This window comes from Acytostelium subglobosum (assembly GCF_000787575.1).
Source record: "Acytostelium subglobosum LB1 DNA, scaffold: scaffold1, whole genome shotgun sequence".
Taxonomy (NCBI): domain Eukaryota; phylum Evosea; class Eumycetozoa; order Acytosteliales; family Acytosteliaceae; genus Acytostelium; species Acytostelium subglobosum.
In genome coordinates, this window is record NW_012236531.1 from 192,269 (window position 1) to 205,636 (window position 13,368).

At 49.5% G+C, this 13,368-nt stretch overlaps 3 protein-coding genes across 3 annotated transcripts; 1 reads left to right on the plus strand and 2 right to left on the minus strand.

Moving 5' to 3' along the window:
• Positions 1 to 416: 416 nt before the first annotated feature.
• Positions 417 to 1,569, minus strand: SAMD00019534_000850 (hypothetical protein; the record flags this gene model as incomplete). Its single annotated transcript, XM_012903518.1, has 5 exons — positions 417 to 596; positions 671 to 772; positions 853 to 981; positions 1,070 to 1,180; positions 1,279 to 1,569. 5 exons carry the CDS (start codon positions 1,567 to 1,569, stop codon positions 417 to 419), a joined length of 813 nt encoding a protein of 270 aa, XP_012758972.1.
• Positions 1,570 to 3,924: 2,355 nt separating this feature from the next.
• On the plus strand, positions 3,925 to 5,148 carry SAMD00019534_000860 (hypothetical protein; the record flags this gene model as incomplete). The annotated part of the gene is made up of 2 exons (XM_012903519.1): positions 3,925 to 4,188; positions 4,261 to 5,148. The coding sequence occupies 2 exons, from the start codon at positions 3,925 to 3,927 to the stop codon at positions 5,146 to 5,148; spliced, it is 1,152 nt and encodes a 383-aa protein (XP_012758973.1).
• A 185-nt stretch (positions 5,149 to 5,333) lies between these two features.
• On the minus strand, positions 5,334 to 13,262 carry SAMD00019534_000870 (hypothetical protein; the record flags this gene model as incomplete). The annotated part of the gene is made up of 3 exons (XM_012903520.1): positions 5,334 to 12,269; positions 12,342 to 12,965; positions 13,041 to 13,262. 3 exons carry the CDS (start codon positions 13,260 to 13,262, stop codon positions 5,334 to 5,336), a joined length of 7,782 nt encoding a protein of 2,593 aa, XP_012758974.1.
• Between the last annotated feature and the right edge of the window lie 106 nt (positions 13,263 to 13,368).

A 13,368-nucleotide genomic window follows, 5' to 3' on the forward strand; every position in this document is an offset into this window, starting at 1 on the left:
CGGTCACGACGGAGACAAGTTGGTAACAACGTCCAACTAGTTGGATGACCATAAAGTGTCGATGATAGGTCCACATTTCGGCTTTGACGATGGACACCAACTATCAAAGGATTGATAAACATGATTGATCAATCGATACCCTACCAAGACCAATAAGTGTTGTTGCTTCGACCATTCAAATGATATTATGATTGATTACCATGGCTATCCACCTCCATCTGTTTAATAGAGAATGATTCATTCATTCAATTCATCATTCTGAGCAACATGTAATACATTCCAACAAGTACCTTTGGTCAGAACATTGAGGCTAATAATGGGATATGGGATTGATAAAGTGCCATCCAATGTATAGTTGATTGAGACTGAATGTGTGTCTTGTTAACCAGCCACGATCTTGATCAAGATAGAGTGTATTAATTATATCCCTTGCTGACTATCTCTTCAATGTTTGCCTGGTTGATCGCAAAGAAGTGTGACAATTGATATAGTTGATTCCTCAATGCTCGGACCAGGTTGATGCATTTGAATGTCACTGCAAATTGACTTTGTTCATTCGCTGTCTTAAAGTCCTCAACATCTGGATACTTCTTAATCTAATTGTCATGGATCATGTGACATCGGTATCAGTATTGTTTGATTGATTGAATGATTGATTGAGTGTACCTACCTTATATGATTGGACAAGGTTGACTTTGACATCATTCATCAGTGTATTATGATGGTAGATATAGGTACTAAGTATCTTTTGAATTGGTACTACCAATGAGTCCTAATATGATTGATTGATTGATTGATTCAGATCTGTTAGAGGACGCTCACCAATCCATCTCATCAACTTCAAATACGTACAATCAATATCTTTAGATGAGGATCTCCTGTCTCTGGCTGTGGAGCATACAACAAGAAGTAGGCCCATGTATCCGAGAGACATGTAGTGATATCAGACGTAGTATGTGCAAGGTACCGCAGTAGTTGATCCTAAGTATGACAGGGACGCTGATGTGTCAGTGACCTACATTCATTCATTCGCTCGTTCATTCGCTCAATCGATCGATCAATCACATACAATTGTCTCAACATCTTTATGATTGATCAATGGTTGTTCGAGATAACTTGTTGTGCTCATTGGCTTGTAATGATTCTGGTCGTCCATCATCTTCTCCAAGTTCCATCTGGTCTGTGTTGTCATGTGATGTGATATGATGAGTCATGTGATCAGTCAGTACTTCGCGATTGTTGATGAGAAGAGCAGAGCAGAGTGATCGAGCAACATACATGTAGATCGTTGTATGCACCAATGTAGTGAGGTAACATTTGAGTGACAAAGCTGTTGTAGGCTTTGGTTAGATTGACTCTGTATTCATCTAGATCCAATCCTTTCTTTATCAACGCTTCTTGTCTCTGTTGTAGTATAGCCTCAACATCAATCATATGTTGATCTACACCATTATTATCATTATCATTATCACTACCATTATTATGTTTCTTCTTTCCATTTGAATGTTGTTGTTGTTGTGTTGTCAACTTGTCTCCATCTATCCTTGGTCTCTCTCTAATTCCTGACATAACTCTATATCTTTAAATAAATAATGTAAACGACAACTACATAATGGTCGAGTTCATCTTCTCAAAGGAAATGGGTGGATTTGCGCGAGGCAAGGGCGAGGGTTAGGGTTAGGGCAAGGGTAGGGTAGGCAAGGGTCTGGACAAATGGTATCCAATGGACATCGATGTTCGTAAATCAAGAACGATCAAACTACAAACTAAACAACCAACACTATTAATGTAACTATGAAGTCTTGAGTGAAGATGTCATCGAGTGATGTCATAATATAACTATAACGACGCCATTGATACCACTAATCGTCAGTCAACCGTTGTAGTAATCATTGCCTTTTGTGGATGATGGACCGGTCCTTCCAAATTGGGTCCATCCATCGACCTCCGCCACATAAACGAATAAGAATAGAATTGATTTCTTCTGGAAACGAATCACTATCAATCAATCTAATCAATCAATCAATCTATAGATATGGGATTGCACTATGTACTCTTTTTATAAATATAACAAAGATGCTTAACTTGGAACATTACGCCATTATAACATCAGTGATGGTAATAGGGTATAATAGTAGTAGGTTGGTATGAAGGGATATGTTGAGTGAACCAACTATTCACAATCATGGTTCACACCTTCTATGGGTCTACCCTACCTACCTGCCTACCCTCATAAACTATATCTGTGGCAACAGAACTCATCATCATAGTGACAGAAGGCGTGGTCTGAGAACTATGAATTGGAACCACGTCCCTGCCACCCCCATCTTTGTCATTAGCAACACTACGCGAAACAATCACGACACCAGACATCATCATCATTCAGTTGTAATTGTGTGTGATTGATTGATTGTAAATTAGTTTTGATGACTTGTGAGTGAGAGGGAGACAATCGATTGAATGAGAGAGGGAGTGAAAGAATGTGAGGACGACCCGGGCCCATCATGAGACCTTCGAAGGTGGTGAGGCAGTAACACTGCTATTTAAACAGAGATTGGATGGATGGACTTGGAACAAAGGTTTCTTGAATTACACAGAGAAATTTCCACACCTCCAACCTTATTGTATCACTCTTTCCCCAGTTTCCCCAGACTACCTCTCTCCCCCACAAACTATAATTATCAAGACTAACTGTGTCTGTCTATCATTAAAACAACATTCACCTTAACCAACAGTCAACAAGTTACATGTTTGAGTCTCCCTCAAAGGTGTCCCATTCAATCAATCAATCAATCAATATTTATATATATATTTATAAATATATCAATTTTAATACTTTTAGACAATAAGGTAGGTTGATCAATTGAACTCAACTTGGAACACCACTCACAATGTTTATTGTTATAATGATGTTCTATTTATAAACGAACAATCACTTCACTCCATTATTCCTCAACATTATGGACCTCTCATTCATACTCAAACACCAATCAAACACACAATCAAACAAACAAACACACACACGCCATTCAAAAGAATCATGAACGTGCCTCCATCCTTCCTTGATTTTCCAAAGAACCAGAGTCTTCTGGATCAAGGGTCGTTTTAGTGAAACAATCATCACATTGCCGTCATACATTCATCACCTTATCACCATCACACCGATCACTTCCAATTATGAACACAATAACATCTTAAACCAATAATAATCATTTAAACAATCAAAATATATATAACAAACAATCAATATCAATCAACCAAACACATAATAATACCGATCATCATCATTGTAGTGTAGGTAGTAGTTTGTTACTTGTGTTGTGTTTGTCATTATGATGACACTCACTTCATCTATTTGTGTGTGAGAGAGAATATAAACAAATCGTATCAATGACGAAATCAAAACCCAACCATGTTCGAATATATTTCGATTGATAAAAATAATAATTTATACCTTTTTTGATATAAATATATATATCTCTCTGATCGCATAAACAACAAACACCACCCCCAACAATATTGACACGATTTGACATGTTGGCTTGTGATGGAAACAAACCAAACCACAACCCACAACCCCCTGGGATTCATTCACTCAGGTCTCGTCAGCGTATCGTCGTCAGTTCAGTTTCCATTTTTATAAAAATGGAATCACACACATGCTCATGTGTTCGCGATCCAACTCGAGTGGAAGCATCATCAACGCAATGTTCCTCTTCCAAATAGAACTACTTGTAGATTATAAGGGTATACACACACTTGACATATATTATTATATTCTAGATCTATATTTATAATGTGACTTCCGAATATCCTACATTCATCACCCATCATACACATACAATATACACATACACACACACACATACTTACAATCAATCAATATATATTTATTTATTTAGTTTATAATCAATTATAAAAATAATGGGAAGAAAGAAGATTAAGATTCAAAAGATTACTGATGAAAGGAATCGTCAGGTTACTTTCACAAAGAGAAAGAATGGATTGATTAAGAAGGCAATGGAGTTGGCATTATTATGTGATACATCAGTCACTTTGGTCATTGTAAATAACTCACCAAATGCCAAGGAGAAGTACTTCCAGTATGTCAGCTCAGACTTGGAAGCGCCACTCAACACCATCCCAGACCTTGGAACTGAAATATCACAATTCTATGATGATGATTCAGTATGTATTTATACAAATTTATTATTATTTGATTGATTGATACTAATTTTTATTTTAATAATTAATTTCCAGTATGACAAGATATTTACAAAGAGGGATAAACTGGATAATCATGATGAGATACCACATGATAGTCATTCAAGTGGTGATGCACATTCATCACCATTGATGTCTCCATCACAATCACCAAGTATCCAACCACTACATAGTGTATCGTCCAAGTCAACATCATCATCAACATCCAACAACAATCATTATCATCCATATTCCACGTCGACCTCAACAACAACTAGAATGACAAAGAACAAACAACAATCAGTACAACATCAAACTCAAACAAATATTCAGCCACCACTTTCACCAAAGCAGCAACAACAACAACTTCAACAAGTACCACAAGCCTTTGATTCAAACTTGGCCACTCAGGCACTGCTCTCACTCACACATCAGTCACCGACCAAGACCATACCAGCGCATCCATTACCAACACCAACAACAAGTGTGTCTACATCAAATCAATCACCGACCTCATCCAACTCAACATCGCCATCATCTTCACCTAGAGTTGCATCATCAACTCCTCCTTCAATATTACTCGAGGCATCCACTTCCACTCCACCAGCCATCAGTTCTCCAACCTTATCATCCCTGTTTTCAGGAGGACATGGCTATGACAATGTCACATCCTCTCCAATTTTCATGCCAACCTCAAGTCATGGTCATGGTCATTCACATTCAAATTCAATCAAGGTCACAAACGAATCAATATCCATTTTATTGAATCATAGTGGAGACAATGTATCCAATAGTTGTAGGCCGCTGACGACAGTGGCAGCATCACAATCGACATCACCATCATCACTATTCACACTACCACCTCTACACGACTTCACACTCAATCGACATCTTCCACCAATGTTCAACAATACTCATCATAGAGATTATAACATCAATGTATAAATAACCAAATAAATAATAATAATACTTCTGGAAACCAAGTTTGTGGACAAGATGCCATCATCGACTACTCCTGGAAATGATTGGAAAGAAGAAGAACATGATTGATTTGGGTGGGTTGGGTGCTTTATTTATTCTTTAGGGTATTATAACAAGTTTGGATTATATATTATTATTATTAATTATATTTAGAAGAGTCCGGCATTCTGCTTCTCCTTGTTCTTCCTCCAGCCTGGCAACTTGGCAAAGTCTGCCTTGTTCATCTTGAAAATGGACTGGAACTCTGAGTCACTCAGGTAGATCTCGAGGTTGTTCTGGTCGAGTCCGGCTGGCTTCTGTTGCAGCTCGGTCAAGGTCATTGTTTGGCCTGGGGCGAGTGGCGATGGGACGACGGCGGGTGCTGGTGCCGACTCGGATGGTGGGGAGCTGGCCTCAATTGGTGAGCTAGTTGAGAATCTCTGTTGTGACGCTTGCTTGACAATTGGTTGTCCAGTGGCTGGTGAGATGGCTGGACGTGCTGGGCCCTTGGCAACTGGCTTGGGAGCTGGTGCTGGGGTTGGGGTTGGGGCAGCAACTGGGGTTGGGGCTGGGCCAGTCTGATCCTGGTACTCGTGCTTTCTGATCGAGAACAGCTTCTTCTCGGCCTGCTCGAGCTCCTTCTTGAGCTTCAGAATTCTGACCTGCTGCTCCATCTCGTGAACCTTGAGACCGGTGAACGACATACCGGATGGGTCGAAAGCCTCGACCTCCTCGTCTTGCTTGCCGACAGACTTGGCAGCCTCGACCAGCTGGCTGGTGGCGTTGGACACCTGCTTGGCAGCCTGGGACAGTTGAGAGTTGGAGGCACTGTTGAGGTCGGCCTTGGCTCTGCTGGCAGCGACCAGACGAGCAGTGGTGGCGGCGACACCCTTGGCAGCGGCGACCAGAGTCTCCTCCTCAGCCTTTCCTTGGGTGGAGTCATTGGCAGAGACGACCAGAGTCTGGACGGAACCGGCGACGGCTTGGGCAGCAGAGATCAGACCACGAGCCCATGTTGGGTCACGACGGTACTGGTTGCCTCCCTTGTTGACCTTTCCTTGAGCGACCAACTCGTGCTGCACGGCGGAAGCACAGTTGACCAAGATACCGGTGGCACTGGTAATGGCACGGGCAGCCTCGAGAATGGCCTCATCAATACCGGCCTCATCAATGCCAGAGGCGGCACGGGCATCCTCACGCTTCTTCTTGGCCTTGAGCAAGGCGGCGGTGGCCTCCTCAATGACACGAGCAGCCTCCTTGAGCTCCTTCTCGGCGACCTCCTCGAGGTTCTCGCCAGCCTGGAACAGCTTCTTGGCTCTCTCTCCACCTGGAAGATCTCCGGCGGCAGTGACCACCTCGTTGATGGCCTCAGCAACCTCGGCGGAAGCCTCGGACAGCTTGTTCTGGGCCTGGTTGTTGGTTGGGTCGGAACGAACGCTCTTGGCAGCTTGGACGAGCTTGAGGATCTTGTTGGAAGCCTCCTTGGCAGACTCGGTGACGTTCTGTTGGATGACAGCATCGTCGGTGAGTCTTGTGGCACCCTTGGCGTTGGCCAGCAGTGATCTGACAGAGGCGTTGGTGCCCTTTGCAGCACTATCCAACTCGTCTGGGGCGTTGTTGGTCGAGCTGACCAGGTAGGCGATGGACTCGGCCAAAGACTTGGCTGAGGTGACAACGTCCTCGGCGGTGGCGTTACCGTTGGAGGTGGCGTTGGCAGTGTCGTAGGTGCCCAACTGCTTTCTGATCTCGGCAGCGATGGAGTCCAACTCGCGGATACCCTTGGTGGTGGTGGATGAGTTGGCGAGCGAGGCCAGAGCGTCGATCGACTCGTCGAGAGCCTTGGACGACTGGGTCTTCATGGTGTTGTTGGCGGGCGTTGGGTTCTTCTGGGCGGCACGGGTGGCAGAGACTGTGGCCTGCAGGTTGGAGCTGACGTTTCTCGAGTTGTTCAAGATGTTCTGCTGCATGTTTGGATCGGCAGTGAGGGCAGCGCAGACCTTGGCAGCGTTGGCCAACTGGCTGTTGACGTGGGCAATGTGCTTGGCGTTGACTCCGACCTCCTCGATGGTGGAAGCCTTGAGCAGCTGCTGGTTGGCCTCGTGCAACTCCTTGGCAAGACGATCAATGTCCTGCTGGACTTGCTGTGGGGTCTGACCGTCAGTCTCAACATCGATCTGACCGGCGGCGGCGAACAGGGAAGCAGCATCCAGATCGGATGTGGCCTTGTTGATGGCCTCAAGTGCTGCATCAACGTCACGATCACCAGTGGCACCAGCCTTGAGCGCAGAGATCAGGTTGGCAATCGAGGTGGTGACACTCTTGAAGTTGTCGTTGATCTTACCCTGGAGGGCAGCGTTCTTGTTGTCAGCACTGGCAAGCTTGGCGTCAGCAATGATCAGGGCAGTCGAGTCGACAATGCCGTTGGTGGCATCGAGCAGCTTCTGCTTGGCGACGGCGTCGTTGGTGGCCGAAGCGGTGGCACGGGAGCTCTCGACCAGACGGGGGATGATACCTCCGACCTTGAGAGAGTTCTGGCCAATCTCGTCGGGCTTGTTCTTGGCAGCGTTGACCAGAGCAGAGATACCCAGGGCCAAAGCCTTAGCGATCTCGGTGGTATCGTCTCTGTACTCCTGGTAGGTCTTGCCCTTTGAGTCTGGGGCAGGCTTGTACAAGGTCTCCTTGGACTGGTTGATGGTCTGGATGGCCTCATCACAGTCACGTGACTGCATGACTCCTCCCTTGACAGAGGTAAGGATGTCGGCGATGGCTTGCGAGGCATTGAATGCCTGCTTCGAGTCGCTGACGTCGCCTCCCTTGGCAGCAATCATCAACTCCAACATGTTGTCGGCCAACTTCTTGGAGAGCTGCAGTTGGGTCTGCTTGATCTCTGGGTTGGTGGTGAGCGAAGCCAACTGCTTGGAGATGTTGACAATCTTTGGCAACAGGTTGGCAGTGTTCTTGGCTGACTGGCCGAGGTTGGCTGGGTTCTCCTTTGGAGCGGCCAGGAAGACCTTCATGGCGGTAGCCAGCTCGCGGGAAACCTCGACGAGGTCCTCCTGGCATGACTGAGCAGTCTTGCCGGCTGGGGCGGTGTTCTCCAACAGACCGATGGCGGCGTTGAGGGAGGCAGAGTCGAGGTCGACGACAGCCTGCTGAATGATCTCAATTGACTCGTCAATGTCCTTCTGCTCTGGTCTCATGCCGTTGATGGCGATGAGCAACTGCTGCACGCCAGCCGAGACAGACTGGGCAGCAGAGGAGAAGCTCTGGTGCACGTTGGCGTCCTTGGTGCCAGTGGAGATGTTCTTGCTGATGGCCATGAACTGGGACATCGAGTTGGCGACGGAGCGAGTGGCGTCGAGCAGAGCTTGCTCGGCGGGTGACAGGGCATCCAAGTCGATCTCGACCTGCTGGGCAGAGTCGAGTCCCTCAACAGAGCGCAAGAGGTCGCGGATGTAGGCAGACACCTCATCGTGAGCGGCTCTGACCTGCTCTGCTGGAGCGGTCTGACCAGAGGCAACAGTCTTGGCGATGTTGACCAGCTTGGTGGTGGCGTTGGCCACGTTCTGGGCATCGAGCAAGATCTGCTTGGATCTCTCGGGGTTGCCGGCGGTGAGAGCCTGCGATGAGAGCTTTCTGGCGGCGTTCATGAGGTTTGGCACAGAGAGGGCCAGGTTCTTGGCGTTGACGGCAGCCTCCTTCTTGTCCTGCTCGTTCAAGGTCTTCTTGGCGCAGGACTCGTTGAGGGCAGAGCTGGCGGCGCTGACCTTTCCAGCAAGGCTGGAGAGTGAGTCGGGGTTTACCTCGGTGCTGCCATAGATGGCGGACTTGGCGCACTCGGTGGCGTCCAACAGGTCGAGGGCAGCCTTCTTGCAGTTGGCACCCATCTTCTCGGACTGAGTCTTGGAGTTGACGACCTGGCCGGTGTGCTCACCGAGCTCCTTGGCGGCGGTGGTGCATGGCTTGAGTGGGTCGGCGCGGAGCGAGTGCGAGATGACGCCAGTGTTGAGCTGGACGATGCACTGCTTGACGATGGCGATGGCCTCACCAATCTCAGCCTGACCTGGGACGGCCGACTGGATGGTGTGAGTCAGCTGCTTGACAAGGGCGTCGATGGCAGACTGGGCGTTGGTAAGCTCGGTCTCACCCTCACCTGGACGGGAGGCGGCGTAACGACTGGCCTGCAGCAACTTGATGGAAGCCTCTCCGAGTTGAGCCAAGATGTTGGCAGTCTCGATGGCAAGGTTCTTGTTGGGGCATGAACCAGTGGCAGCATTGCAAGTGTCGACCAACTGAGTGTAGGTGGACGAGGTGGTCTTTGAGGATGGTCCAAGGGCAGATGGGTTGCTGCGAGCGTTGGCAGAGGTCTGCGATGAGGAGGCGAGCAAGGCCTTTGATGAGGAGATGGCCTTGTCACTGTTGGTACCGTACTCACCACCGAGGCTGACTGGTGGGTTGTTGATACGCTTGATGTCGTTCTTGATGGCCTCGATGGCGTCGTCGAGGTCCTTTCCACCGGGGTCTCCACCCTTGGATGTGGCAAGCAATGCGGCCAAAGCCTCGGCAATTGCCTTGACGGAGGACTGCAGAGCGAGCTCGAGTGGGGCGTCACCTGGGTTGGCAGAGACGGCACGAGCACAACTGATCAAGTTGGCCGACTCGGTGGTGATCTGCTTGGCAGCACCGAGGACGGCGCGCTGCACAGAGCGGTTCTGCGAGGTGGCAGAGACGGCCTTGGCGGCGTTGGTCACCTGACCAACAGAGTTGGAGAGGTCCTTGCATGTGTTGCCCAATTGATCTGGGGCAGTCTTGTATTGGAGCAACACCTGCTTGGCAGAGTTGCCGAGTGCGCGAGCGGCCACGTTGAGGAGCTCCATGGCGTTCTCACGAGTCTGGCCTGGAATGTTCTGGATGAGGCCGGATTGGGCAGCGTAGGACTGAGCCTCCATGTCGGCCTCGAGGGCCTGAACCTGCTCCAAAGCATCGTCAAAGTCTTGCTGGCCAACAGCGGACGAGAGGTCCTGGATGGACTCCAAGAGCACCTTGATGGCGTCAGAGGCAACGTTGGCAGAGTGAGTGAGCTCGGACTTGAGCACTGGGTCCTGCACCTTGGGGATGGTGGCCTTGGCGTCGGCGACCAACTGGAAGGCAATTGGGGCAGAGACCTTGATCTGGTCGACCAACTGGTTCTGTGCAGAGATGTCGTTGGGCTTGGTCTGCGAGTTGTTGATGGCTCCAATCATCTCGCCAATCTCGTGAAGGGCGCGGTCGATTGAGGCCTGGATGCGGGCGGCATCCTGCTCTGGAAGGGTCGGGGTCACCTGCTTGCTGGTGGTGATCAGACCGGTGGTGGCGGCACAGGCCAACTTGGCGTTGGTGCGGAGTGCCTGGAAGGCCTCCTCCTTGCCAGCATCGCCAACCAATTGCTTGGTGGCCATGGCCAGACGCTTGGAAGCGTCCTGCAACTTGGCAAAGGCAGCCTTGTCGTCTGGGTTCTCAGCGCTGAACTGAGCAACCTCGACGAGGTGTCTGGCGGCCTCGGCCACAGTCTTGGAGCACTGGATGAGACGGTCGCGGACAGCGGGGTCGTCAGTCTTGAGAGTGGCTCTCTTAGCACCGGCGATCAAGTGGATCATGGCCTCCTCAATCGACTTGGTGGCACCCTGGATGACGTCTGGACGACCTTGAGCACCGAGCATCTGAGCTGAGGCGGCAAGGATCTGCTTGGCAGCATTGCTGAACTCAACATCGTCGCCACTCTTTGGCTGAGCGAGGTCAGCCGACTGCAAGAGGTAGGCGTAGGCGTCGGTGATTTGCTTGGCATGAGCCTTCAACTTCTCCAACAGAGCAGAGTCGAGGTTGGAGGACTTGGCAGTAGCCAACAGGTAGTTGATCGAGTCCTGGGCAGACTTGGAGGCGGCGTCAAACTGCTGGCGGCAGGTTGGGTCCAAGATGGTTGGAGCGAGGGCTTGGGCGGTGGCAGAGGCCAACACACCAGCCTTGCCAGTCTCGTCGGTGGCGTTGTTCAACTGGTTACGTCTGATTGGGTCGGCGATGGTGGTAGCCATCTGGTTGGCATTGTTGACGAGCTCCTGAGTGGCAAAGGCGATGGCCTTTCCAGACTCTTGGAGCAGTCTAAGGGTACCCTGGTCGGTGATGACACCGTTGCAGGCACCGTCGAGGTAGGCGGTCATGAGACGCAACTGCTCGGCAGCCTGAGCAACCAAGTTTCTTGCGTTCTCGTCGTCGGGGTTGGCGGCGAGATCCTTGGTGGCCTTGAGAAGCTTGGAGATGGCCTCGGCGACGGATCTGGCACCGTCGAACAGGGGCATCTCTCCGTCGGGGTCTTCACCAGCGGCGATCGAAGCAGCGCGGGCAGCGTGCACCAGCTGGTCGATGGTGAGCGCAATGTCACGGGCGTTCTGGTCGACCATGCCACGGTCCATTCCGTTGGGGTTGTTCAAGTTGCCCAACAGCTTGCCGGCGGCGGCAGCGACGGCCTTGGCGTGGATAGCCAGCTGCTGGCGCCACTGTTGTGGAGTGAGAGCAGACTTTTGGCCAATGACGCTGTTTGGATCGAGCTCCATCTCGTTGAGAAGGTTGGCAACGGCGGCAGAGGCCGAGTCGATGTTGGTAACCTTGACAGAGAGGGGTCCACCCAAACCGCCACGGTAGCCAATCGATTGGCCTGGCACTGAGTACTGTCCCTCGCGACCACCGGCACCGTCAAAGCCCGAGAGCGATGAGGAGGTGGTGGTGTTGGCAGCCTGTCCTCTGATCCTGCCGATCGACTCGATGTTGGCAATGTCAGTGTCGCCCTCCTCCACGGTGACTGAGGTGTCCTTGCGCTTCTTCATCAAGATCTCAATGTAGCCGCTGAGCAACTGTGAGATGGCCTCTCCGTCCGAGGTGATCACACTGACGTAGTCGTCCTCGTAGTCTCCAAAATCGAGAGTGAACGAAGCTGGTGAGGCAGCCCATCTACGAAGATGAGTCAATGGATACTCGTGCTCCACCTCCTTTGTCTCAGCGTCCAAACGCAACACTGAGTCTCTGGTGATACCGAGCAACTTTGGAACTGGCTTCTTCTGTCCCTTTACACGTTCCTGTTATGGTATTGATCAATGTATGTTAGTACGTGCTGTTGAATGATCGTGATTGAATGTGTCGGTTCGTACCTTTGTCTGGAAGAAAGTGATACCGTAGGTCTTGAGGGAACGACACAGTTGGACGTATCTGAACTTTGAGTTGGACTCGGTCATACCGACCAGCTTTCTGAACTCCTTGTAGATGTCCTTCTCAGCGTCCTTCTTCTTGTGGTACGAGGGAGGCATGTACTCCTTGATCTTGAGGTAGCCTGGCTTGTGCAGGTTGGTGTTGTGGTTGCCCAGCTGGATCTGGCACTGGAGCGCGCCAAACTGGATGGCCTCATCGTACGTGCAGGGATGGGAGCCCGAGATGATGGCGTCACGCGACTGGACGTACACCAAGTGAAGCTGGATCGGGTCGTCACGGTTGACGTTGAAGTCGTCGACAAAGAACTTCTTCTTAAGCAAGACGATGGCCTCGTCGCTGACGCCCTGCTCGTGCAGTGGCTGGGTGTGATTCAGCCAGTCACTGGTGGCGCCGCCCTGCTCGGCCTGCAAAGAGAACTCCTCGTGGTTCTTGATACCTATTCTCTTACCGATGATCTCGATGATCTCGCCCACCGACAAACTGTCATCAATCAGCAATGTCTTTAGAGTCTCATCCATCAGTTTGACCTTGAGTGCTCTATGTTTCTTCTTGTAATCTATCTCGTCCTGTATGATTGATTGAATGACATGTCAGTCAGACATGACTTCCATGATTGATTGATTGAATGATCGAATGCTTACATTCATCTTTAAGTCATAAAGTTGAAGTGTCTTGTCCATCTTGAGCCATCTTGATGGACGCTTGCCTTCGATACCTGGTTGGAACAGTCCGTGGTCCTCACCTGAATCGTTGATTCTCTCTCTGATCTGTGCGCAGGCCTCGTGGACAAACATGGTTGGGGCGAATTTCATTGCCTTTACCGAGCCATCCTTTACGATCCTAATCTTGAGTGTAAGAGACATTCTATCTTTCTTTTCCCTGTTTGATTATTCTAACTTTCTATGTTCTGTCTGTCCAAAAAAGGTTTGATTGATTGATTGAATTGATTGTTTGTTTGTTTGTGTTGTA